This window comes from Camelus dromedarius, chromosome 24, assembly GCF_036321535.1.
Source record: "Camelus dromedarius isolate mCamDro1 chromosome 24, mCamDro1.pat, whole genome shotgun sequence".
Lineage (NCBI taxonomy): Eukaryota > Metazoa > Chordata > Mammalia > Artiodactyla > Camelidae > Camelus > Camelus dromedarius.
The window spans coordinates 26,642,564-26,670,397 of record NC_087459.1 but is presented as its reverse complement, the minus strand read 5'-3'; the positions used below and the strand labels follow the sequence as shown (position 1 = coordinate 26,670,397).

Here is a 27,834-nt window from a genome sequence, read left to right as displayed (position 1 = left end):
ACCAACATTTTCTCATTTAATCATTATAACCTGAGGAGGTGCATGATATCCTCCCCTTATAGAGATGATAAAATTGAGCCGTGAAAGAGGTTAAGTAATTGACTTGAGGTCACACAGCTAGTAAGAGACAGAGAACCCAGGTTATTCAGGGTCTATCGGATAGGAAAGTGGTTTTATTACTTGGAAAGAGACAGAAAAGCAAAAGTTAGTAGCAGCCCTGTCAATCCCAGCACTCGAATAAACTAGCAGAAAATGCTTAAATATAACAGTACTGGGCATACACTGCAAAAATTCTAACGGTGTAATGTATTCTCATTGGATGTCCATTCTTTACTATTGCGAGATGGAGTTCACGTCAGAACTGAATTCCTTTCCAAAAGCAAGAAGCACCGACTCCCTTGCTGATTCAATGACAACCTACACTAATCTCAACACCTCTTCACCACCACCAATACCTAGGCCGGGACCTGACCCCTGAAGGCGGGATTCATAAAAGCATCCCTATCGCCGCGCATACTCGGATCCTGACCCCAATCTCACCCTTCCAGGCCCTTCGCTCCCTGTGCATGCTTAGCTCTGTAGGGTCTCCGCCCTGGGGGAGGTGGCCCTTAATTTGGTGTTAGCTAGCGACCCCTTGGACCAGAAGGTGTCGGAGTAGGGGCCAAGCGAAGGAGGCCTCTGGGATCCCTGCTAGGTTGGGAGTTCGAAAAGCTAAGCCAACAGAAAGCGCAGTGAGCCGGGCGCAGACTCCGAGGACAACCCGGAGAGGGGCCTGTCAAAGCGCGCGAAGGGAGCCACTTAACATTCCGGAGGCAGGGCAAGGCTCATATCCACGGTGGGGCGGGGCGTGGGCAGGAGGTGCCTGCGGATGAAGCCGCAGGGCTAGCACACAATGGGCGGGGACGCAAGGCCAGGCGCCGGGCCCACCCGCCGCCGCACCACGTGGGCCGCAGAGCGCGCCAGGCCAGGAGAGGCCCGTCGGCCCAGGCCGGGCGCGGCTCGGCGTACGTGCGCGCCCGCGCGCGTGCGCGTGCGTGCGTGCAATTTGCGATCAGGCGGCGCGGCGGACAGCCCCGGCGGCGGGGCGGGGGGAGTTATATTGCGGGGTCCTTCCTCGCTCACCCTGGTTCCTCTCGGAGCGGAGACGGCAAATGGCGGACTTCGATACCTACGACGATCGGGCCTACAGCAGCTTCGGCGGCGGCAGAGGGTGAGGCGGGCGTGCGCGGGCCCCCGCCGGGCGCGGGAGACGGGCGGAGTCGGGGGCCCCGAGGCGGCGGCCTTCCCGCGCTCACCCGGAGCAGCGGGCGGTAGGGGCCCGGCTGGGTTGGAGGAGGCCTGGGAGAGGCGCCTGGAGGGCCGGGGCCTGGAAATGGCGCGCTTGGGGAGGGGGCGGCGGCGGTTAGACTCCCGGGGTCTTGCTCGTGGGGCGGATCCCTCTCTATGCCCCCGCCGACGTGTCGTCTTTCCTCTGCCGCGGCCGCAGGGCCAGGCCGCCCCGGCGCTGAGTGCCCGGGAGGGCGAGTTACCGCTTCCAGCCCCATCCCCCAGTACGGCTGGGCCAGCGCGGGGCTGTGCTGCAGCGCGGGGGTGGGGGCCGCGGCCTGCCCTGCTCCAGTCCCAGTCCCGGCGACGGCTTCCTGTTGTCTGCCTGCGCTGTAGGCGTTCAGGCCCTCTTCGCCATGAGGCCAGCGGGCTGGGTAAGGTCGGAAGGCCCAGACAGGGGTGATTCCCTTCCACTTACGTGTGAGGCTGGGATTTGGCGGCTGGAGCCCAGGAGTAGTCTGATTCATCCCGGGACGTGGGGAGACCCATCAAAACATTGTATTCTTGGATCAGAGTTGACCAGTGCTACGTGCTTACTGGCAGAAAGTGTTATTCTCCCGAGTTTCTCTTTCTGACTTAGAGAAGGAATCGCATTTAGCTTCGTTCTGATTCTGGTCCTACACAGGCTGTATATAATTGAGGCACCTTGTTTAAGAGAAAAATCCCTGACTAAAAGGATAGTGGTGTTTAATTCCAGTAACATGTCCTGGGTAATTTTTTTTAAACTTAATTTACCTCATACAGAGTTTAGAAGATAGGCTGTAAACATCTTGCTATTTGTCAAGGGCATAGTTGGCCTTTGTGTGATTTAAAGAAAGGATTACTTTCCCAGGATAACACCACAGCGGTACCTACTGAGTTGTCCAGTCTCCTGGGTTTCAGCCCCAAAAGTATCTTTGTTTGGTGAAGAATGACCTTTTAATACCTTGGTTTAGGAATGGCTCAAATAAAAAGTTGTTTGGGTGCTGGAGTTACCCGGTATCATTCATGACACTAGAACATGGAAGCTGGGGGAGATAGAGCCACCTGTTATTTCAATGAATACTTTATTTGCTAATAAAAAGGAAATAGAAGTTGGATGACACTCAAACTTACTGCCTTTGGGGTAGGTTTCTAGACATCAGGTTTGTGCTTCATTCATCACCCAGGAAAACTCTTAGAGTAGTTCATATTAAGGCAGATCCAAGGAGTTTTAGTTGGTTTGGGATTGCAGTAAGTTAGTTTTATTATACTAAGTCTGGGTTTTGTTTTATTTTAAATTCTGCCTTTTGACAAATTTACCAGCTGTTTTGGTGACTTGAGGTGTTCACGTTAGACTTGATGTCAAATTTTAACACTTGGAGTGCTTTGAACAATAAAAGTGATCAAAAGTAAAATTCTCGTAAGGTCTATTCATTTGTCAAGAGACAAATGAAAATGTTAGCCACCTGCCCAGATGTACTCCAAAAACTGGTATGAGAGGAGAGAGTAGCACCTAACAGGGTACTTCTAAGCTTCCTGATAAATAGTCCCTTTACTGTTAAGCACCTTCTACATCTGACCTTCTTGGAATAAACCATTTGACTTCACGTTCATGTAAAAGTACATAGGAAATACTGTTAAGATTACTAAAAGTAGTTTTTTAAAAACTGTCGATGAATTTGTGTATTCTTTTAGTCAGTGTCTGTAGTGGGGCCGGAAACTGCACATGGGACCAAGACATTTAGTGGTGTGGTCTGTGCAAAGCTATCCTATTCCAGATGGCTAATGTTATTTTAATTTCATTAGATCAAAAGTTATCAGTTATTGGGAATCTTTGAAATTTAGCAAGATAATAGGATAACCATCTTAAATGATGATTTTGATACTTGAGTTATGTTCACATCAGTATATGTTTCAGTACTGTTTATGTTCAGGTACAATGCTGAAGCATTAAAGATTATCACCTAGAGAAAGCTGGTCATGTATTGCTTTGTTTGGTACTTTTGTAAGGCACCTTTCTTTCATTTAAAATACCTTAGCTAGATAAGATGTCTCAACTCTAAGCAGCTTGGGTCACAGGTCAAAAGAGTAGCAGGTTTGAAATGTACAGTCAGAATCTAAAAACTTGGTTTTAATAATTATACATTCCCTATAAATTTATTTTGTAGCTGTGTGTGGTAACCAGTGCAGCTGGCAATATGGAACAACTGCTTTATTTTCCCAGCCTATAGAGGCATGTCCCCAGTAGCAGAGGAGTGAACCAGGGACTGCATTGTTGCTCAGAAAGCAAGTCAAAACAAAATTCCAAATTGCCAGGAGTTGATTGTACCAGATCTTGAATGTATTTTGTTTTTGCAATTTGCAAAATTATCTTTCTGGGGTTCCAGTTTTTCATTTGCCATTGGCAGTGAAGTGGAGAGTAATACTGATTTTACATTTCTAACTGCAAAAGGCCTTTTGAGTGCTTAACCTAAAACTAGCATCAATCCTGAGAATTAAATTGGAACTTGGAGAGAATTGATAATGCCAGAATAGTACCTGCTAAAAATCGATTAAACTACAAAATTAAATATTCTTTATCAGGTTCCAGTGGGGGTTTAGAATTCTAACTTTTGAGGCTTGTAAGACTTAAGCCTGGCATCTCTATAAATGTCTGAGTATATTTTAAGACTTAAAATGGGAAAGAAAGCAGTGTATAAAAACTAGTTAGTTCTGCTGATAACAGGATCCGTAAAGGTGTTGAAAGGCTTATTAAGTCCTGTTTACCTATCACATGGCAAGTTGTGTGGATTTATTGTCAGCCTTCTCTCCACTCCTCAGTTTCTCAATACATGATTCCAAATCATTGTCTTCTGTGCTAAGTGTTAATGCAAATACTTGGTTTTACCAAGAGGTCTCTGAGAGATAGTTCAGGCAGAAACCCTAGCTTTAGAATCAGGCAGGCTAGAGCTTAAGTATCCTCTCGGTTTTGTATTAGTTGTGTGATCTGGAACAAATTCCTTTACCTCTGAGCCTCATTTTCCCCACATGTAAGATAGAAACTCTGCTGTGGAGCTGTTGGGAATGTTAAATGAGACGTCTAAAGTGCATGGCACAGTATCTGGTACATAAAAATACCTAATAATTGGTAGCTGTTGATTTATAGTATTTTAATCCTTAAAATATTTCCTTTGGAGTTAATAAGAGTGGGAAAATTTCTATTGAGAGTTAGCTAGAGTGAGTTTTTACTTTCCTGGCTATATTTCTAAAGCCAATTAAAGAGAAGTCTGTTCATTTTATAGGCATAAAGCATTTTGTGACTACAGTACCGTAAGTATTATAAATGAGTACTAAGTAACTTGTTCTTGTAAATTATTTATTTGTAATGGAATTTATGCATGGAATATTTAATATGCTTCTGAGATTTCTAAAAAAGTTTCTTAGTATACTTTTAAATTTTACATTTCTATTTGAAATTAACCTTAGTGTTCTGGGAAGACGTCACACAAATTCAAGGAGTCCTCCCAGAAACTTGGAACATACAAACCAGAATATTTGGTGGGGGTGGGATGAGGGAGGGCTGTCAGTCCTAGATCAGATCCATCTTCCAGTTTCCAGCTTCCCCTAGAAACAGGAGTGTTGGGCAGAAGAGCATGCTGTGCCTCTGCCTTTTCATCATTTGTATAGCTGGTTAGACCTGCACACTTAGGGCATGAAATAAGTGACCCTTTGATTTTGATTGCATTTAACAGCTGTAATGCTAATGTCTAAGTTGTCTCTTCAAATTGAATGTCCTTGGGGTTTTGTTTTTGTTTTTGTTTTTGTTTTTTGAAATTTGCCAACCATGTCATGATTTTTAAAATGTTGTTCTTGATAAGGATCCTCTGGATGTGCTCCAGTGTGTTGATATTTATGGAAACATGGCACTTCCATTGTACTCCAGTAAAGGGTAGACAGAGATGGTGATCTCCCTTACTCTGTGCACTATTCTATAATTAAAATAATCAGTTGCATTTTTGGAGCTTTTTGAAAGCTAACTTAATAGACAGCTGGTTTCTCAGACCTGCTTCTATATTCACTCCTGAAATAGGTTATTTGATTGATATATATGAAGAAAATCCAGCCCTACACAGATAAGTAGATGGGAATGGAAGGACTGTTTTAAGGGTCTTTTCAGATATTTGTAGATAATTCTCAATTGCTGCTATACCAGAACTCTGACAGATGGTAGTTTCCATAAAGGTTAGTTGCAACAATATACTTTTCATACTTAAACATTAAAATCCATAGATTGATCTTAGATTTTGAGTGGATCTTTTGCCAGTGCATCATTTGTTAACATGATACATTGGTCATTTGGAAAATACCAGTTCAGTGAGTTACGCAACTCTTCGAAATGTTGTCACATTTCACTGTACAGTATCAAAAATCATGTTCATTCATCACTTTAACTGATTTTCTGTTAATAGGGGAACTATATCAGACCCCCATGTAGCCATTACTCAGTATTTTTTCTTATTGTGATAAAATGTACATAACGTGAAATTTGCCATTTTAACCATTTCTAAGTATGCAGTTAAGTGGCACTGACATTCACAATGATTACAGTTCAGTAATCACTATTTCCAGTACTTTTTCACCATCCTAAACTCTACCCATTAAGCAATGCTCCATTTATTCCCCAGTTTTACAACTTTATAAAATATTTTGCTATCCCTGCTTCATTTATCTTTCTCATTGTGGGGAGGGAAATGAATATTTTTTAAAACAATCTAGTTAATTACCTGCCCCATGTGCCCATTACTCACTTTTTAATTTAATTTAATTTAATTTTTTATTGAAGTTTATTTACCATGTTAGTTTCAGGTGTACAGCACAGCGATTTAGTATATATATATACATACATATACACATATATTTTTAGATTCTTTTCCATTATAGCTTATTATAAGAAATCAATGTAGTTCCCTGTGCTATACTGTAGGTCTTTGTTGTTTATTTTATATATAGTAGTGTGTATCTGTTAATCCCAAACACCTCTAATTTATTTCCCGCCCTGACTACCCACTTTTTTAAAAGGTGACCACTGTTACTTCATCTATACCTCCTTGCTTTACCTTCCTCCCACACATGTTTCTGGATTTTTTAAACTTTCTTTTTTTCTTTTAATTCTTTTTGTTTTGTTGAGGGGTGGTAGTTAGGTTTGTTTGTTTTAACGGAGGTACTGAGAATTGAACCCAGGACCACCTTGTGCGTGCTGAGTGCACGCTATCACTGAGCTATATCCCCCAGCCTCTGAATCATTTTAAAGCAAAAGATGTCACTATCTTATTTCATCTAAAAATACTTCAGTATGAGTTTCTAAGGTAAAAACTTTTAAAAATATGACCACGATATCATCACATCTGAAAATTTATTATAACAATAGCCCGGTAGATATTTTGATTTCTCTAATTAGCTCATAAATTTTGATGTACAGCTGATTCATTTGAATCGAGCCATACAAGGTTTGTGTATTGTGTTTGGTCATTGTGTCTACTAACTCTTAATTGCTAGGTTCATCCTCTTGGCTATTTGTTTTTAAAAAGAGGATGTGTGGCTATTTTGCAGATACTTTTAATACACGTAATTCTTGTAACTATCATGTGAGGTAGCAGTAAGTTAAAACTTTATATTGGCAAACGATTGATAAGTATTAGATGTTATATTTTAATACATATGTTTTAGTATAGGTTACTTAGATTTTTTACGATTTTTCAAATATTAAATGAGGAAGAGAAGGGCTGTTAGCTTTGACTGAATGCCTTGGAATTCTAGGTTTTAAATGGTGGTCCATCTATGGCAATTTGTAGTTATCTAAAAATAATTGAAATTTTTAAATAAATTGTGTAGTTGTGAGTTACTTGTGGATCATATCAAATCCAACATGACCTGAAAATGTGAAGTTTCATTTAGAATGAAATGGAGCTGGTGGTATGTGAAATGTCAAATCTCAAATAATAAGCCTTCTATTTTGGGGAAAAAAAGAATTATTGGCCTATAAAGTTCAAAACTAGTCCATAGGTATAGTCTACACCATAGCTTTAAGACAGATTTTTGTGTGGCAGTATTCTCTGAGGACCAATAAATAGCTTGAATTAAGATTTCATTTCCTCTGAAAAATCTGGAACTTTTTGGATTGAGTAACCTTTTTCATCCATATGAAGTTATTAAATTAATAACCCATTTTTTTGCTTTCATTAATGTGTGGGAGTCCAAAATTTTAGTACATTATGATAAATACCTTTTTCCTAGTAAGAAAAGTTACCTTAAAGACTGTAAACCAGAAGTCCTTTTTATATTCACTACTCATCTAAAACAAGGCTTTCAAACTGCCTGCTGTGCCCTGTTGGTAGATGATGAAATCAGTTTAGTGGATCCTGACAAGCATTTTTTTAAGATGAAATAGAATAGAGAATATTACATTATACTATGGGTTAGTACTGTTGGGCAAACTTTTAAAAAAAATCCGTGTGTAGTTAATAAGCAGGAATATATGCCTGTATTAAGTCATGTTGTAAAATGTATTTCTTGCTGTTGTACATAGCCATAAAATTTTTTTGAAAAACACTTAAGTGCCTAATTGGGGATGTAATCTGAATACATGTAAACGTCCTATATTTAAATTTTTTTTCAAAATAAGAGTGTCCATATTAGTGGATATATTTGTAATCCTTAAGTAGTTAGTAGGCCTGTGGCTTCGTTCCTTCCAGCTTGGTAAGTATCAGATGCTGTAATAGTTTTGGAGATAAAGCAGTGAACAGGACAAGTTCCTGCCTCAGAGCAACTTTGCATTTCCCTGCATTGCTTTTTATATCTTACAGATGTAATTGAATTATTAAGATCCCATTCACAGCAGAAGAGAGTTCCTTGAGATAGGGCTCATTGAAAAATTCAGCATTGATGCCCCCCCCCCCCGCCCCTGGTGTTTACCAGAAACTTTCAGAGGCTCTCATGTGCATCCTGTAGTAATGACAATTGTGAAGAAAAAGGGATTTAATTTTGAATGCTAATTGAAGGCCTTGGAGGATACATACATTTAGCAGAGGGAAAGTCTACTTGGAAGTGGTGTCTTTAATCCAAGTTGCATTGGACTAGTTTTTTGAAGCCTAAGCTACAACTAAAATGCAATGTGGCATCTTGAACGGGATCCTGGAACAGAAAAAGCGCATTAGGTGAAAACTAAGAAAACCTGAATACACTGAAATTTAGTTAATAATGTATTGATACTGGTTCAGTGATTGTAACCAGTGTGTTTTACTAATGTAAGATGTTAATAATAGGAAGTATAAAATGGTGTTTATGAAATAAAGGCTTGGCTTTTGAGAGCTTAACCTTTTTTTTTTTTATTCTCTAGAAAGCAAATAGGTTACACATTTTGACCATTGTTTTTGTTTGTTTTGGAAAGCACACTTGGCAGATTTTGTCTTTGTTGCATATTTGCATGTTACTTTCATAAAGGCAGTCTTACTGTGAGTTTATGTAGGATTTCGCATAATGCCTCATGCTGCATGATACCTGCTAATAAATGTCTCTGGATGGCATGTTAGAGACCACTAGTTCCTAATTGACATAATTGATTTACGATACTGTGTTAGTTTCTGTTGTACAGCAGAGTGATTCAGTTATACATATGTATGTTCTTTTTCATATTTTTTCATTATGGTTTATTACAGGATATTGTGTAGTTCCCTGTGCTATATACAGCAGGACCTTGTTTATCTGTTTTATATATAGTAGTTTGTATCTGCTAATCTCAAAATCCTAATCTATCCCTGCCCCATTCCCTTTGGTAACCATAAATTTATTTTTTTCTATGTCTTTGAGTCTGTTTCTCTTTCGTAAATAAGTTCGTTTGTGTTGTGTTTTAGAGTCCACATGTAAGCGATACCATATGGCATTTGTCTTTGTCTGACTTGCTTCACTTATTATGATAATCTCTGAGTCCATCTATGTTGCTGCAACTGGCATTATTTCGTTCTTTTTATGCCTGAGTAATATTCCGTTGTGTGTGTATACCACATCTTTATCCATTCCTCTGTAGATGGACATTTAGTTTGCTTCCATGTCTTGGCTATTGTGAATAGTGCTATTATGAACATTGGGGTGTGTGTATCTTTTCAAATTAAGAGTTTTCTCTGGATATATGCCTAGGAGTGTGATTGCTGGATCAAATGGCAACTCTATTTTTAGTTTTTTAAGGAACCTCTGTACTATTTTCCATAGTGGCTGCACCAATTTATATTTCCACCAACAATGTGGGAGCGTTACCTTTTCTTCACACCCTGTCTAGCATTTATTATTTATAGACTTTTTAATGATGGTCATTCTGACCAATATGAGGTAGTACCTCATTGTAGTTTTGATCTGCATTTCTCTGATAATTAGCGATACTGAGCATCTTTTCTTGTGCCTATTGGCCTTCTCTGTGTCTGGAGAATGTCTGTTTAGGTCTTCTACCTGTTTTTTTTTTATTGGATTGTTTATTTTTGTTAGTGAGTTGTATGAGCTGTTTGTGTAGTTTGGAAATTAAGCCCTTGTCAGTAGTATCATTTGCAAATAATTTCTCCCAGTCTGTAGTTTGAAAGACTTCAGCTGTTAATCAGCCCTAATGAGACTAATGTACCACCCAGAAGTAATAGAAGGAGCACCTAATGTTCCAGATACCAAAGAGAGCTTAATACTCTGTAGTCATGCTATCTTGACACTGGTCTTAAAGTTTCAAGAATGACAACAGTATTTAAATACTGTATAGTTTCTAATGCGCCTAGAAATCTTTGTAAAATCCTTTCCCAGAAACAACTGCATGTGTCCTTTATTTTTTATTATTTTTTATACTCAGGAATTTTCTGTTTCCTCCACTTACTGGAGCTAACCTCAGCCCTAACAATCTCTTCTCTTTTCTGTTTTCTTATAGTCACCCTTCTTTTAGTCTCCTTTCACTCCTGTATAGCTCTGCTTATTCACATGTTATCTTAAAGAGTTCGGTGTTCTGTCTGCTGTCTGGAAAATAGAATCCAAGATTCTTTTGCTCCACCCTACAGAGACAGTGCTCATTGCTCTCTCCTGAATTTTCTGGAGTACTTTACTTGAGAAGTGATGTTTCCTTTCTAGTTGCCAGGGCCTCCTTAGCTCAATTATCAGCTCCTTGAGGGTAGGAACTGAGTCTTATGTCCTCAATACTATGCTCCATATTTACTAGACATTCAGATAACTTCATTGATTTGAGTGAAGGAAAGTGATTTATCTGTAAAAGATTTTTGTCACATTTGGAGTTGAAAGTTGAATTTCCTAAATTACTGAGGATGTAATGATTGCTTTAAAACTTGTGTTATGTTGTTTTTAAAATCAATGAATTGTCCCTAAGGGCACCAGTGATGAACAGGGAGGACCATTGCTAAGTGGTGGGGGTGATGTGGCCTGGGAGTTTGCAGCTTTGCCTTGTCTATTGCCTGTTTTACATCTGTGGCTGTTAGTCAGCCTGCTCCTGCTGAAGTGTAGCCTGAAGCGTATTTTAGTCAACCCATAACACTTTAGACTTGTTATTAAACTTTTATAAAGCAATTAGACTTAATGAAGTGTTTTTATGGTCAATTTCAAACTCTATAACAGATTTGAAATATTTATAAAATAACAGGTGAGAAAACCGAGGTACAGAGGTGATCTGGACAAGGTCCTACACCAAGCTAAGATGTCACATGAGTCTTCTGTGTTTTTTTAACCTGTTTTAGAAAGTGCTTTCATATAACACAACTTATTTAGATAATAGTCCCCTCTAACCTTAAATTAGTGTCAAAGGTATCACATAAGAATCTTAGCTCAAAGAATTTCCTGATATTTAACTTTTTACTTGATTGGTGACAGAATGTATCATTTTATTACATGCATACACACTCTCTGAGGTTTGTCTCCTTCACCCTTGTCTCACAAGTTACCGGCACATTGTAGACTTCATAGAGTGAATAAATTGAAATCTACCTGGATATCGCCCATCCCACTGCATGCGCTGTGGTGTCTTCAGTGAACTACTCAGTGAAAGCTAAAAATCACTTAAGTTCAGTGGAACTGACCACATTAGGTGGGGCAGTATTTAGGACTGTCTTCTGTAATAAAAAAAAAATCGAGTGTTAAGCCATTAGTTTTGAGAGGCTAGGGTGAAATGACCAAGTTGATGGGCTTGGGTTAGCCATTTCCACATCTCTAGCTCTTAAAATACTGCTTGCCTGAAGCAGGATTCTTCTTTCTTCACAAAGCCAGACAGAGCTGGCTTCTTAACCTACTGCATTCTTACTAGTGCCCCCTCATCTCCTTAGTGTTCACCTGGGCAGCAGTTCTTATCAAGGCTCTCATAGCTTTCTGTCCTTGGAGGTCTTTTGACCCCGTCTTTTCTGTTCTGTGTCCAGCATTCTACATAAGTTTTCATGTGCCCTTTTAGCAAGCCTCCTGCCTCCATTTTCTTGATTCATCGAATGTACACCTGCCCAATTTATCATCTCTTCAACCCTCACCTTCACATTACATCTTTAAAAAATCATTATAGCCATTTGTTTTTACATATCTATGTACATACGAAAAACATGCATGTATACATTTATTGTTATTTGTGTTTTATTTATGCGCTACTCAGATGTAAGCTACTTGAGGGCAAGGAGCTGTATTCCACCATATGTTTAATAAATGATGAATAAACGAATTTAAAGTGCTTTTAGTTATAATTCATCCTCTTGACAATTTTCCAAATGTTTTTACTGTACCTTATACATTCAGTATTCAGTCCCAAAGTATCATATTCAAAATATTTTAGGTTTTATTATTGAAATACAAAGTCATTCACCTGTAAACCTATTTTTCTGGTATTAGAGCAGGATGTAGGATTTCCTATTGGGAAGCAGCAGAAGTCTGAATTGTTAAACTTAAAAATTTTAGCCATCTAAGAATTACACCATAGCCTGATTCTGATTTTTGAAAAGTACTGTCTTGAAGAATGATTTTTGTTATCAGATATTTAAGATACCTGGAATTTGTGTCAGAGAAGATGTGGAATTTCTTTCATGATACTTTCTAACAATATATTAATTAAAAAACCAAGTTACTTTGCAAGACCTGGTATTAATATACCCCCTGAAAAAGAAAGGAAGGATGACTTCGAGCAGATCTTTGATGTGAAGATTCTCATTTGCTTTAAATGTCTCTTAGAGAAAAAAAACTTCCCTCTTTAAAATTTTTTTCCTTCTCTGTTCTGCAAACATTTTATTTTGAAAGTTTTCAAATCTTCCGTAAAGTTGAAGGATGGTGGACACTGGTAGATTCACAGGCTTCATTCACACTTGGCTTTATCTTTATATATTCGTGCACGCACACATGTCCTTTATGCTGAACCCTTTGGTAATAAGTGGTTGTCCTGACACTTCACTCCTAAAAAAAAACTTTGTCGCTCCTGAGAAGAGAGGCATTCTACTCACTTTGATACAAATTATCACTCCTAAGAAATTTACCATTGATAAAATAATACCTATACACATCAGATTCAAATTTCTCTCTCTGCTTTTTCTTTTATGGCTGTTTGTTCCAGGATCCAGAAGATCACGGGTAGCATTGGTTGTCATGTTTCATTAGTCCCCCTGCCTTTTTTGTGTTTAACGACTGCTATTTGAAGAATTCGTGCCAAAATAGAAGGCACATCGTGTTACATTTGTCTCATTAGTAGTGATATAAACTCAGTTACCTGGTTATGGTGGTGATGGCCAGATTAATTTTATCAGTAGCTTTGGCATCCACTGATGAGCCTTGCCTCAGTGAGTCAGTACTCCATTAGTGGTTACAGAGTAGTGATTTTCTAATTAGATGATTTCCTCCCATACTTAATAGCTGACATTCTTATTGTTGTAGAGAAGAGCTCCCCTTCCCATTCATTAATTTTCATAGGCTATTTCTAGGGCAATTTTAGGTTCACAACAAAGTTGATCAGAAGGTACAGGGTTCCCATATACCCCTTGCCCTCACACGTGCAGGGGCACAGCTTCCCTTGTTATTAACTGACATCTGTACCAGAGTAGTACATTTGTTCCAGTCAGTGAACCTACACTGACAACATCCTTAACACCCCAGAATCCGTAGTTTACATTAAAGTTTGCTCTTGGTGTTGTATCTTCTGTAGGTTTTGACGAATGTTTATAATGATCCCCATTAATTTTTTATTAAACATGTTTAACCTCAGATTGTAGATGACAGTGATTATGGTCATTGTTACTCAACACATGAATACAGTGTGTCAGGCAGTGTATGAAGCATCGTATATTATTTCTCAATCATTCAAGGTCTGTGTTAGTATTAACCCAATTTTCCAAATAAGTAAAGTTTGAGAGAAGTTGAGTGACTCATCAGGGTCATTTGGTGGAGTAAGTATGTGGTAGAGCTTGGATTTAAACCAGTGCCTCTGCATATTTGTAATGCTGTGGTAGGGTCAAGGTCCTGCCTTTGCCACTTTTTAAGTGCTGCAGCCATGGTTAAGTAAACATCTTAACTCAGCTGAGGAAATGGCGTTGATGTTTAAATGAATTAGTAATATGCACCTTATATTTGAGGACCCAGTGAAGCACTGCATGGAGGGGTGGAGAGGAGTGTGTACACAGTACTTGCGGCACAAGATCTAAAATTTTTAGCAGAGTGTTCTTGTTATCCATAACCAGACAATAGCAAGAAGCAACTGTATCATGAATGTGTTAAACTTTAGCACCTTCAGTATTCCCTCCTAAACACGGTGCGCTAGTGGACAGCCCTCTTCTGTTGGTATTACTGGTGTGAGGGAGGGCATTGGCTCAGGTTCTATTCTTTCTAAGTAAACAGGAGAGAAGCATTTGTCTTAGGAAGATGTTATATTTGGATTTGATTTTCCAGGGAAATCATAGATTCTTATTTACATAGATTCTGTGTTTCTGTGGACATTTTTGTCACCAAAAAATAGGCACCTTTTTCATAAATGATATTTTGGAATACTGTTGTCATCTCAAGAAGATGCTGTTGAATGCTTTAGAGAGTAGTGTTTTTCCTGGGTGGTGTGACTGAGTGAGAGACATTGTCCTTGGCATTGCTCTGGGGCAAGAACACATGGGCAGACGTGAATCCTGTCTGTTTCCCCTCCTAGGTCCCGCGGCAGTGCTGGTGGCCATGGTTCCCGTAGCCAGAAGGAGCTGCCCACAGAGCCCCCCTACACAGCATATGTAGGAAATCTACCTTTTAATACTGTTCAGGGCGACATAGACGCTATCTTTAAGGATCTCAGCATAAGGAGTGTACGGCTAGTCAGAGACAAAGACACAGACAAATTTAAAGGTGAGTTTGGGGAACTTCTACTGTACATTATTGTAAGGGGTAAGGGTCTAAACCAAAATGTGCTAGTGAACCAGAGGGCTTTAGTTAAGAAAAATATTTCAGGTATTTGCCTCGTTCATGTAGCTGAGATAAACTTAGCCCTTTAACTGATAGACCTTCCATTCTACGTGGCAAAACATGTTTTATACATAGTCTAGTTTGTGGAAATATGTGGCATGTGCCCAAGTAAATCTAGTTTGCCTGTCCTATCTAGCAATCCTGTTTGTGCCAGTAAAGGAGTTAGCAGGAGAGAAATGAGCAGGTAAAACTGGACTTTTCAGGTGCATTTCACGTTGGCCGACTCTTGCATTTTTCTTTATGATTTTCCTGTAATCTAGTTTATTATGAAATTCAAAAGGTAACCTAGTACGTGTTGTCGCTGTACATTTGCGACTTAGAGCATGTATTTGGGGAAAGGGTTGGCTTGAATTTCAAATAAGTTAGTGTCTAGAGATTAGTCTCTTTAGGGCGCTTGAGCAGAGGAGTAAGAAGGAAGAATCCAATGGGCATTATCATCTAGCTCTCAAGGCTTCCTGAAGGGAGATGTGCCCCGTATTTAAGCGCACGATGGTACTGCTCCCTGAGAGGTGCTGTGAGAGGTGGCGTTTTTGTCATTTTGAGAGCTTTCTAAAATAAAATAAAAAGCTTTCTGACTCAAGAATCTGAGGCCTTGTTATAGTAAAGGATCAGTGAAAACAAATATATCAGTTAAGCTTATAAAAGTGAGTCCCACCTGGTTTGCCTGCTAGGAGGTATTAGGAATTCAAATTTAAGGTAAAAATGAGCCAGCCTTTGGGCTGAGTCAGTAGCAGCAGGTTTTAGAGTTTCTCAAAGAAGGGCATCTTTAGTTCCAGCAGCTCTGGAGTGTGGTGGGAGGTGTGACTAGGCTGCTGTTGTTACCTCTTTGAACGGAGGTGATTTTCTCAATTCCTCTAAACAGTGGATCCACTTAGGGAAGAAGGCATGATGGGGAGGGGAGGGTATGTGGGGAGAGGGGAACTGTCCAGCCCAGCAGTACATTTTTTGTGTAAGTACGTACTGAGCGAATGGTGAACAAGAAAAGTTTGGACCCGGGCTTTTGAAGCACTTGCAGTCTAGCGGGCTTTGAAGGTGTGGTGTATCATCATACAGGATAGGGGTACAGGCTGTGCGGGGTGGGGAGCGCTGGTACAGGGGGCAGTCTGAGCATATGGGGCTGAGGGAGTGCTTAGCCAAGATGTAACCCAGAGGCGGGGAAGGAGGAAGACCAGAGTGTTGCAGGTAGAAGGAAAAGAGGTTCGAAGTGAGAGAGGATGCTTTTTTTTTTTTTTTTCTCTGCCTGAAGTGTTCTCTTACAGGTCTGTGTCAGAATCCAGCATCAGGGACTTGGGTTATCAACAAAGCGTGCCTGCACCTAGGCCAGCTCTCTTTAATTAGCATCCCAAGGAGGATGCGCCTGTTGCCAAGGGTGTATTTTTCAGCTTTGTAAAGCAGATTTTATACCAGCTATCTGAGTAGTAATAGGCACCTTCAGCCTGTTCCTTCAAAGCACGTTTGGTATCAGATTTGAGATCTATGTCTAAAAGCCCCAACTAGGTTATATTAAAGTCATTCAGAAGTCAGAACTAACAGCTCTTCAGTGACCCAGGAAGGGTTTTTATATATGGTTAAAACATGAAGAAGAAAGTTTTATAAAAACACAGCTACTATTTCAGTACCTATGTGATTAGCACTTTCTGGGAATATAATTGAGAGGGCGGAATACCAGTCAAGTTCTATTTAGCGAAAAGTAAAATATGCTCTTTCAGGTTCTGCAAGTCTGCTGTCATCTAGATGCAACAAACATAGTAGTTCTGATGTAGGGAAATGGTACAGACAGGGATCCTGTCTTATCTTAACCCAGAATTCCTTGAGGAAATTGGGGTTTGTTTTCTTTTACAGGATTCTGCTATGTAGAATTTGATGAGGTAGATTCCCTTAAGGAAGCCTTGACGTACGATGGTGCAGTAAGTACATTCAGGTTTTCTCTGTCATGTTAGTAGTTGAGATTTTTTTCTTGCCAATACTTACAGTATTTTCCCCTTATCATTAGCTCTTGGGTGACCGGTCACTTCGTGTGGACATTGCAGAAGGCAGAAAACAAGATAAAGGCGGCTTTGGATTCAGGAAAGGTGGACCAGATGACAGAGGTGATTGGTTCTTCTACAACTGAACATAAAGCTTGCTGTATACCCCCTGATTACAGCTCTTGAAGGTTACTAATAGAACTCTACCTCACAGGTCTGATAGGCGTTTGTGAGCTTTTAAAAACGTGTAAAATCTTAGAAAGAATGGATGATGCTTCTGCAAGCCTGGGTGTTTTTCCTTCCTCTTGGCAGCAAAAACTCATAATTTCCCTGAACTTCCCATCACATGAGTTTTATACATCTTCCCAATGAATTATCCATGTTTGTGCAGCAAGGTAATGATACAACCTCAACTTTATCTTTTTTGTGTATCCTCAGGAATGGGTGGCTCTCGAGAATCTAGAGGTGGATGGGATTCCCGGGATGACTTCAATTCCGGTATCAGTATTTAAAGTATCACCACTTACTTTTTCAGTGGCCTTGCTGCTGTTGTACGTTTCTTGTGAGTAGCCCGCCTGGCCGGACTACCTTGTTATTAGTCCTTTCACAAATGAGACTTTCCTAAAAGGTACCCAGGCATGCAATAAGCCTCCATCAGAACCTAAATGTTTGGAGTAGGACTTGAAAGTTTCCACGTTGTGGGCAAGTTAGACTGATCCACCTTATTTTGTTACATTTCGTGAGCCTACTGTTCTCATATGTGCCTTGAATTCACACTGAGTCTTTCTCAGGGTCCAGCCCATGGGAATCCCTTGGTTCTTGTGTGTATGACACAAGAAGTACTAACACTTCTGGAAGTAGTGTGGAGGTTTTGGAAGCTTACAGAAAGCCTCATAGTAATGGTTCCTGGTGGCTCCCTATTAGATTGTAAAAGATAGTCCTGGTGACCTCTTCCTTTCTTGAAGGGCATGCAACTCATAAACCCTTAATGGTGGACATAATCCACTTGATCATTCCTTTTCTTAATTTACCAAAACAGACCAATGGATGCCTCCTATTGTCGGTCAAGAGCTCAGTTTGCATGCCAGGCCTAAGCGCTCAAGGGTTAATCTCCTTAACATGTCTTCATCTCTTGACTTACTTTTTTTTTAAGTAATGAAAGGTCGTATATAGTAAAAATGTCCATTGTAACAATAAGGCAGAAAACAAAAAACAAGTTTGTTTTCTTTACTCTGAACCTGAGATCATCTGCCCTTGCCATTATATGAGATGAGAACATTAGTGCTCCCACCCACCCACCCTTCACCCTCTCCCCATGAAAACAAAACTCAGTATAAAGTGGTAAGTATGGGAAGAACTAGTCTTGTGAGTCTCATTTTTTTTTTAGTCTAAATTTTTAAGAATTTCATTTCCAGTACTAAACAGATGACTATTTCTATCTATTGAATAATTAAATTCCTAAAAGTCCTACAGCCAATCAGAAATGAGCTTATTCATAAAAGTACAGTATAATCCAGTAAACCTGTAATTTTATGTATAAGCTAGTCTCTGATTGAAACATGCAACAAATGTCTTCTCACAGCCATCCCAGGTGTAGCAGTAGTTAGTGACTCAATGAGTGGTGGTCTCTGACCTGCCTGCCAGTTTTATATTCCCTAATACTAGAAGTAGTACAGTAAGCTCATAGCTTTGGGACCGTGGAGGTTACCAAAGGAACCAGGATCTTTCTGCTCCTGGCTTAGGTTGGGCTTTTACTCTTAAGCAAGACATATAGTGAATATAGCCAGAGAAACTACCTTGCTGCCCACCAGTTCCTGTGTAAACTGAAGTGTTCTGGTGATAACCTAAAGCCAGGAGCGCCCACAGGGTGGAGTACTGCCTATAAAGTACTTGTGAAAATAGACCTTTTTTACTTTGTAAAAGAATGATGCTTTTAACAAAAATGACATACTTATTGTAAAAAAAAAAAATTCAAATAATACAAAAAATTACAAAGAAGTATATAAGAAAATCCCATTAGCAGAAGTAAGCAGTGTGTTAAATTCAACTTTGTAAAGAAAACTCAGAAGATTCTTATGAATAGTGTGCGTCTTATAAATCTGTCATCAGACTTGATGAAAAGATATTTGTTAATGTCAAACCTTGCTTTTCCCTCAGTGTTCACATTGCTTGTATCATAAGAGATTTTGCAATGAAGTTGTCACTTGATACTAATGTATGCTGATGTTTTCTCCACTGTGCTTTGTCTCATGAACCTGGACAAAGTAGCAGTTGTATTTATGTGCCTTGTCAGTGTGGGTATGAGCTGATATGTTTTATGCTAAACACTGGTAGCAGAAATTAATCTCGGGGAGGGGAGTGTAGCTTGATGGTAGAGTGCATGCTTAGCATGTACCAGATCCAGGGTTCAATCCCCAGAACCTCCATTAAAAAAAAATAAACCTAATTACCTCCCCCCCAAAATAAATAAATAAAATTTTAAAAATAAAAAAGTGCATATTTTAAAAAAATATTTAATCTCAGAAGAGAAGTAACTTTGCTTACATATTCACATGGAAAGGTACACTTCATAGTATAATTTGGGGGAAATGTCAGGGTAAATGTTTGAATACTAATTAAGCTTGCTTAATGAATGTTATAAGCTCTGGTTGTTAAAAAAGACTTTGTAAAGAACCTTGTACTTGGCTGTATGTGTCTAAATGTGTTTTCCCCCAAAGCAGTGCTCCTACTGGTCTAAATCATTTTAGAATTGTTATCATTACCTGTTCTATTAAAATTGATACTGTTCAACTTAGTCTCTGAACTGGGTTTAGATAACTCGATCAATTTCCAAATTTCTTGCCATACTTAAAGAACAAAAAAACACCACCAGTGCAGATAGAGTTGGTTCTCCACATTAATAGTAGTTCCGGTCTGTAAAACCACTGCAAACACCAGTTGGCGGAATCCAAGCCTTTGCTCTTAGGGGAGGTACAAAGTCAGGCTCCTGGGAACCTGGTCCTCTCGTCATATTTTTGTTGACCAGTCAGTACATAACCTTGTTTTATGTGTTTCTGTTTTAAAGACACTTTAGTATAGATTATTGATTCATTAGCAATGCACTCATGGCCCAGCGCTGTAATTCATGCCTGAATGAGGCTTCTCTAAAGTGTATTTTCTCCACAAGGCACATCCCAGCCTTCTTGCACTTAAGAACACTAGACAGTGCTTCAGCACTGGTGTTCGGGTGTTGTTTTAAGCAGAAAAATCACCAATGAAAGGCAAAAAATTGCAAAAAGCCTAGCACTAAGCAGGTTGTGAAAAGGACACTTGTTTACAGTTTGGGCTGACACAGCAAGGCAGGAGGTTGCCTTGTTCCACTGCAGCTGGGCGCATGCGTGTCTTTCACTGCTCTGTGCATGTCTGCATGATGGCAGAAGGCCCCAAGTGTTGATTTGGAGGTTACAAATAGATTTTAGTGACGAGTTTGCAAACATGAAACCTGTGAGTAATGGGAATCGACTGTGTATTAGACTGTTCCTCCGGTTCAGGGGTCTTAGTGATAAGGTCCCACAAAGCTTTGAGCAATGGCACCATCCTTGGAGTGAGTAAAACCAGTCACCTTTAGGAGTTTAAACAGAGGGGGCAAACTCATTTAATTACAATCTTATTTCTTAAATTTTTACTGAAAGTTAACTTAAATAGGCTGTATTATTAAACCATTAATTATCTTAACCCCCCAACCGTGACTTTGAATTAACACAAAACTGAGTCTTACGGTTCTTAAAATTCACTGAGAAAATGTTCTTCACACTGAGAATGGCAACTTACTATTTTCTTTTTTTTACTTTTTTTTTTTTTTGAAGTATAGTCAGTTTACAATGTTGTGTCAATTTCTGGTGTACAGCACAGTGATTCAGTCATACATGAATATACATATATTCATTCTCATACTCTTTCTCACCGTAAGCTACTACAAGATATCGAATATGCTGTACATATGTATCCCCTGTGCTGTACAGTGTGAGCTCCGAGTGGTGCAGTCGGTCAGAGTGCAGTACTTACGCAGCAGTTTACTCTTAATTCTAAGTGAGACGCAGTTTACTTCTGTTGGTAGTTGTTTCATCAGGTACACAAATGAGTGTGGGGAATGCTTTGCAGCCAGAGGTGTGGGTTGGGTGTGAGGTTCCTGCTCTCTGGCGCCCTCTCTGGGAAGGGAGTGGGCCTGATCACGGCTTTGTTTACACGCAGGTGCTTTGCTTTTAGGATCCTGAAACCCGAAATGCAGCAGAAAGAAAAATGGGGAGTGTCACCCAGAGGTGACTTCATGTTTCTATTTTGTCTTCATGTCTAGCTTTCTGTGATTTTTGCTTTCTAAATTTTAACTTCTAAATTTCAGGTTTATCTTTTTAATAACTGTGTAGATTTATATTAGAAAACAATAAAATGTGCTTTGAGGATTTCTGTTTTGTTTTAAGCCATATTCGAATATAGTCTTATGAACTTTTCTTGCAAGCTAAGAATTTATTTAAGCAACTCGTTTTATTTTTCTCTTCTGAGTTTTTGGTTTTTTTTTTAAGTGTCAGCATTGAAACTACCCAGCAGATTCACATCTGGACTCATATTTGATTCACTTTATTTTGGAAAAGCTTCTGATGCTGGACAAACTAAAGAATTTAAAATTGAACTCAAACAATTCACACAGGCTATGTAATCAGCCTTGAGACGGTAGTTTTAAAAGTAATTCAATGTCATCTTCCTTCTTCAGGCTTCAGGGATGACTTCTTAGGAGGCAGGGGAGGGAGTCGCCCAGGTGACCGGCGAACAGGCCCCCCAATGGGGAGTCGATTCAGAGATGGCCCTCCCCTTCGAGGGTCCAATATGGATTTCAGAGAACCAACAGAAGGTATGACAATGACTTGTAAATGGAGGGCTGGGGGCGTCATTTATGACATGTTTGTAAATTACTGTGTTTTTTTTCTTCCCCAGAGGAAAGAGCACAGAGGCCGCGGCTCCAGCTTAAACCTCGAACAGTTGCAACACCCCTCAATCAAGTAGCCAATCCCAACTCTGCTATCTTCGGGGGAGCCAGGCCCAGAGAGGAAGTTGTTCACAAGGAGCAAGAATGAGCTTGTGGTTGGGAGGGAATGGGGTGGGGGGAGTTGGAGCGAGACCACGGCCTGGCTAGCCCCCCGGACCGGCAGCCCTGCAGTTACCGATCCTGCACCTGACCTTTGTCCTCCTTTCTTACAACGGAAACAGAGCTTGTGAGTGCATGTCCGCAGTTAACAAGTGGTTTTTAGTACATTCTTGGCTTTGCTGTATCTACCTAGTGCCTGTTTTGTGCTTTTTTTTTTTTTCTTCCTGCCACTCCTTTCCTATTTTCCTTCTGTCCTCTTTCCTTGCTCCTTGTTTCCTTCCAGCACATGAGTTTTTCTAGAGGGACAAAGGCAGCCACCATGGGGGGTTCTTTGGATTGAAGTGCTGCTTCATTTTTCTCCTTTGCTTTTTTTCTCTTTACTTTAGCCTTGCTGCACTGGCCGGTCTCTGGTCGTTTCCTTTCATTTTTCTCCGTGCTTCTCTTCTGACCTGCATGTGGAGTTCTGTATTGCTGTGGCTTCCAGGAAAAAAGCAGAAGTCACAAATTGGATAGCACCTTGTTTTTATTCAGCTGTGATCAACATACAGCTGAATAAGCATCGTACATACATCATAATTGTTATCAAAATAAGGATAAAATATCTGATCTTTGCAAATTCTTCCCTGTAACTATTTGTAGGCAGTCCTGTCTCCATTACCCTCTCCTCAGATGGATTATTCAAGCAGAATAGGCTCACATTTCAAACAGCAAAACCTGAAAGGAGAATAATGCGGAGTGTTGGTGGGGAGTGCACGTAGAAGATAAATTGGTTTATTATTGCTATTTTGATACCATGTCCAAACTGGTTCCTGCTTTCACTGGCTGTATTAGAGGCTCCTCTGTGTGGCTGGATATAGCGAACTGCCATCGGGTTTCCTTCCCGCTGGGCAGACGTGCTCTGGGGGTCGCAGGTGGTAAAACTCTGCTGGGCTTACTCCGCGGTGCAGACGCTGCTTTCTTTCACAGCCCTGTTGTCTCCGTGTTCTGCATTGCTCCCTGTGTTTATCTGTTCCCTGGTATAAGTAACAGTGAGATACTGTGCTTCCCACCATCCCTTAATTTTAGAATGGAAATGGGCCTAGAATCTGGCACTTTACTCTGTTTCGCTTGATGAATTGAGAATTTTACTATGCAGAGCTGTCAAGAGCTTTCAAATAACTGGTAGGTGGCTGTCGGTCACTAGGTCTCTTTAGGATGTTGACTCCCACATACAGAGTTCAGCACTTACCCAGGGCTAGGCAGCTAGGTAATAGCTTTTGAGCTTGAACGCCTATGTGTGAACAAATTCTTTAGCATATGAGTCCCAGTCCGTCCCATTGAGAGCATTTTGGATTCAGCTAGAGCCGCAGAGAAGAGAGACCCTCACCAGCATGACTGGAGGGCTGGGGGCACGCGCAGTGTGCCTGGAAGTAGTTCCTCACTGGCTGACATCCTCGGCTTCTCTTCCTTTGTCTTTGTCACCGGGTCTCAGCAATTTACAGAACTCTCCCTCCTTTCCTTCCACCTGTCATTTTTGCTTCTGAAATAAGAACCATTTGTGTAACACCAGTACTTACCTTAAGAAAGACATGCATTATGTGGTCGTAATCAAACCTGATGCTTTTCAGATGACCTACTTACATCCTCAGTGTGGAAAAGATTAAGAAAACCAATTCATCTAAACTTTTGGGCAATCCAGTTGACTTTTAAATGTAAGAATGGAATTCCAAACACTTAACACATTCAGCTATATGACAGAAAGTAAATCTATGGATATGGTATTTTGTGAATGATCTTTTAAATAAAAGAAAACCTTACGTAATATTTAATGCTTGTCTTTATTTTTGAAGTCTTTTTAGCTATTTGTGTAATTAACAATTTTAAATTTGGAAAACAGTGTCCAAATTTAAGTACTGTTAATATAAGTCAGAAACACCTTGCTTTTGGAAATTACAGGATTTATGAAATTATTTTAAAAGCTAGTGATGATTAGAAGTGAGATGCCAGCTTTTTTCTTGGGTCCCTCCCCCAATTTCCTAAACAAAATTTTTCTAACAGAAATCTTGCGTATGATGTGGCCATAGTTTTTGTTCAAGTAAAGGGACTTTTTAAGATAACTGCTTGTTTTTAGAAGAAATTCTAGGTGTTCCTCATGACAGTGATGGGTGTTTACTTCATGGCAAGCAGATCGTATGTTTGAGGAGGCACTGCTGTGTAGTTAGGTGGTTTTATGACCCAGTGGGCAAGGTGAAGGGCTTTGAGCTATGTCTGGGAGAGGCCTGGCTGGTGGGTAGGGTGCTGGATTCGCTTACCTTGAGGACAGAGCCTGACTGCAACTTAACCTGGAGAAATGAGGTGAGGAGGATGGGTCCTGTTCCCACAGTGCCTGAGGGACTACTTACTTCAGCTGCTTTCCAGCCAAGAGTGCTTGGAGGAGGGGACTTGATGCCGACTGGTGCCTTCTTCAAGGGGGAGGAGCGTCCCTGGGCTGCAGACCCTCTCAGCCTAAGTTGAGGAGCTGGGACTTGGTCTCCTGGAGGGATTTTCTGGGGCTGGTGTCCAGAGGCTTGGAATCCAACTCTTAACGAGGCTTCTTTCCAAAGTTCCTTTGGACTCTTATCTTTAAGGTCCTATGGGATGTTCAGACCCTTGAAAGGATCATCTCAGTTTCCCAATAATTCAGAAGTTTCTTAGGATTAAAGTGAAACTCTGCAGCTGTCTTTCTGCCTCCCCACAGATGTTGCTGTAACTTTGCAGTGGTTTCTTCTCACAATCACCAGTTCCCTTGGCGTGTAATACTTCCATAATAGTACATATTACAGAAAGCATTTTAATACCTGCCTTCCACCCATAAGTAACTGAATTAAGAAGGGAAGGTCTCTTTGCCCAAATAAGCACCTAAATAAATACGGTCATTTTCATAAAAGTTTGTACCAACTATGTGAGTGTCCGGAGATAGGTTTAGACAGTTGACATCTGGTTTCTGTGCTATTCTTGAACTGGCTTCAGAGAAACAAAATTTAATGGGAGTGCCAAGTGAGGCCCGTTTAACAAGGGGCTCAGGTTTCTAAGAATGTGCTTACCTCGGAGTCCGTTTTGTCAGAGGCCAGATTGTTTCTCCAGGTCCCAGGAGAGGACAAGTTTCCACTGCCGACTTCCAGGATCCTGGGTTTCCCATCGTGACTCAAGTCTCTTGTTTCTTCGGGGAGGTCTCAGCGAGCTGGAGGCATTGGGAGGAGGTCGGGAGGCGGGCGTTCAGGTGCGGGAGGAAGGTGTGGGAATTGTGACCTAGCGTCCACTTCCAGTTCTAATTTCTAAGGAGAGCCTGGTTTTTTCAAGGAAGGAGACTGACTTGATAGAGGTTAAGTCTAGATCTAGAGCAAGAAGAGCGGATGGATTTCAGTCTGAAGCCGCTCCAGCTGGAAGCAGCATTTCTTTGCTGTGTCATGAGATGGTCCTCCCGCAGCAGCCTCTGTAGACTCGTCACTTTTTAAAAACAGCCTTATTATAATCGGCATTTTTTATGCTGGCCCCGGGCTTGCTTGGTCTGCAGAACGGGGCTGGCGGCCTGCTTTAGGTTCAGCTGCTCCTCGGTGTCTGCCCAGTGGGACTTCTCACCGGTGTTCTTGCTGGAAATCGGGAGGGGAGATGGGTGGGGTCACGTCCGGAACTTTCTGAAGGATCGTCCATACTGGACAGCAGCCCATGGTGCATGTCACAGATGGCTGCCACCTGGTTCTCCCCACGCTCCCCAAACTGGGTCTTCCCTGTGTAGAAGGTAGTGAGTCAGTCTCACACCCCCGAAGGGAGACTGCAGACAGACGGCAGGCTGCTGCTCGTGTGCTCTTGAGGAGCAGCTGGCTTGGGCCTGGCCACACGTGTCCTTCCTGGTGAGGAGCCTTGCTCTGTCTTGCATTTTCTTGGCCAATCTTTAACAACATTTGAGATGTTTGAGTCACTTTCTCACTTGTGTGCGGTTACCAGGCTTATAAACACCCCTAGGATCAGAGTTTTCCTTTTACAATTTTGTATCTTGAAAATGAACCAAAATAATGAAGACTATGTACTTAATTATAACCTACTCCTAATCTCTTCCCCCATCTGTAACCACACTCTTAACTGTAAAATACTAAATATACAAACAGAAGTGCATTCCTTCACAGCGGCAGGCTCTTTGGTTTTCAGTTCAGGCACTAGAGAAAATTCGTTTCCTGTACCTGTTCTTTCATTCTCTGTGGGAGACAAAGTGTTAATACAATTGTTACTGGTGGAGAAGCTCATCTTTCCTTGGCATTGGTACGAATCATTCTCATATGCATTATGTTCTTGAAATTAGGACTATGCTCACTAAGTAATTTATCAAAACATGAAACGAAGACAAGTTACATATGAGAAAAGATGAAGCGTATATGAAGAATTCCTGTACACCAGTAAGGAACAATTCAGAGAAACAAGCAAAATATTAACAGGCATTTTACAGAAGCAGAAATACAGGCAAAAAATGGTCAGCCTCAGCAATCAAAGAATTGTAAATCAAGACTACAAAGAAAGTACTATATTACACCCATTCAAATGGCAAAACTCAAGAAGCCTGACAAAGCAGTTGCGGGTAAGTTTGTGGGTCCTTTAACATGTCCCAAATCAGAGTGGACGTGAGTACAGCCACTGTGGGAATTAATTTGGAATTAGCATCAACTTGAAAATGGGATGTTCCTGTACTCTGCAGCCTGGTGGTTCCCATGCCAGGTATGCACCCAAGAGAAAAAACGACCACACAGCATGGTACTTTTACATATTAGAAACACCTTAGAAATACACATTGATGACCCCCCCCCCCCCACCAAAAAAGGTCAGTTGGAGGAAGGCAGAGGAATGGGGAAACGTTCTAGATTCCGCTGGGTAGCGAGTTGACAACCAAGGATGAACGTCACAGGCGGCTGGGGATGAGGGAGGAGTGAAGCTTGTTTGCACCTTAGGAGTTGGGGGCGGCAGACAACTTTATAGGCCGCCTGCAGGGGCTTCTAGAATGTGTGCACCTTTCAAGGTGCATCTTACTGAAGAAAATTCATCACTTCCTGTGTGTGTGACCCCAGAAGGTTCTCAGCCTTGGAGTTGTTGACTTCTTAGAACTGCTTTACTACCTAGATGTCTTGCTACTGTAACAAGTGTGCACACAATTGACACTCAGCTGTGAGCTAAAAAGCCCTGTTTAAATAGCTCTGTTGGGAGTGATGAAAACTCTAGAGATGGACAGTGGTGATGGTAATATAACACTGGGAATGTGATCAATGCCACTGAGTTGCACACTTCAAAGTGGTTAAAACAGTAAGTTTTGTGTTACATATATTTTGTCACAACTTGTAAAAAATGTAATATACCAAAAGTCATTTGAATTGGGGAAAAAAACCTAAGTTCACTAGCAGCTATATAACGACACAAAATGTCTAGTTTTTTAAAACTTCCTTTCTAACTCACAAGTGAATGGTCTATAAGTAAAATGGAACTTGGAGGAATTTGAGAATTGCCTAGGAAGGGGGCCAGATCCTCCTTCCACTGAGGTCTGAAAAGGATCTTTGGATTGACGGGCCCATTTCTGTAAATGGAAAACAGGCTCAGAGAGGGTCCTCGAGGGATCCTAGGTCCCCCTGTGGATGGACTCTGAGACTTTGTCGGTGGTTGGTGGTCACTTCTCCAGCACCTGCCATTGCTAAGGAAGGCCCACGAATCCAGTGTGGAGAACAGAACTTCATGCCCAGTGGACGTGTTGGAGCTCCTGTCAGTCTCTGGGCAGGAAACCCTGGGGAGGCACGTAGTCCAGGGATGGATGGAAACCGATAGGCTGGTCCCAGTGGGTGAGGAGGGGCCAGGCAGTCCCAGCAAGGACCTGCATTTGTGGTTGGTGAAAAGACAATGAGCTTTGGAGGCTTTGGAATCTGGGTTCAAATCCAGCTTAGCCTCTATAAGCCTTCAGTCAGCTCGCCTGAATAAGAAACCCAAGGTCTCCCTGGCAAGAGT

General features: G+C 40.9%; 1 protein-coding gene across 2 annotated transcripts; it reads left to right on the top strand.

The window, feature by feature from the left end:
- Positions 1-1,052: 1,052 nt before the first annotated feature.
- On the top strand, positions 1,053-23,643 carry EIF4H (eukaryotic translation initiation factor 4H). Of its 2 annotated transcripts, XM_031432744.2 has the most exons (7): positions 1,053-1,210; positions 14,450-14,637; positions 16,597-16,661; positions 16,748-16,844; positions 17,160-17,219; positions 21,469-21,606; positions 21,690-23,643. In XM_031432744.2, the coding sequence occupies exons 1-7, from the start codon at positions 1,152-1,154 to the stop codon at positions 21,827-21,829; spliced, it is 747 nt and encodes a 248-aa protein (XP_031288604.1). In that variant the 5' UTR covers positions 1,053-1,151; the 3' UTR covers positions 21,830-23,643. The 2 variants fall into 2 exon arrangements, with proteins under 2 accessions (XP_031288604.1, XP_031288605.1); XM_031432745.2 differs by lacking the exon at positions 17,160-17,219.
- The last annotated feature ends 4,191 nt before the right edge of the window (positions 23,644-27,834 follow it).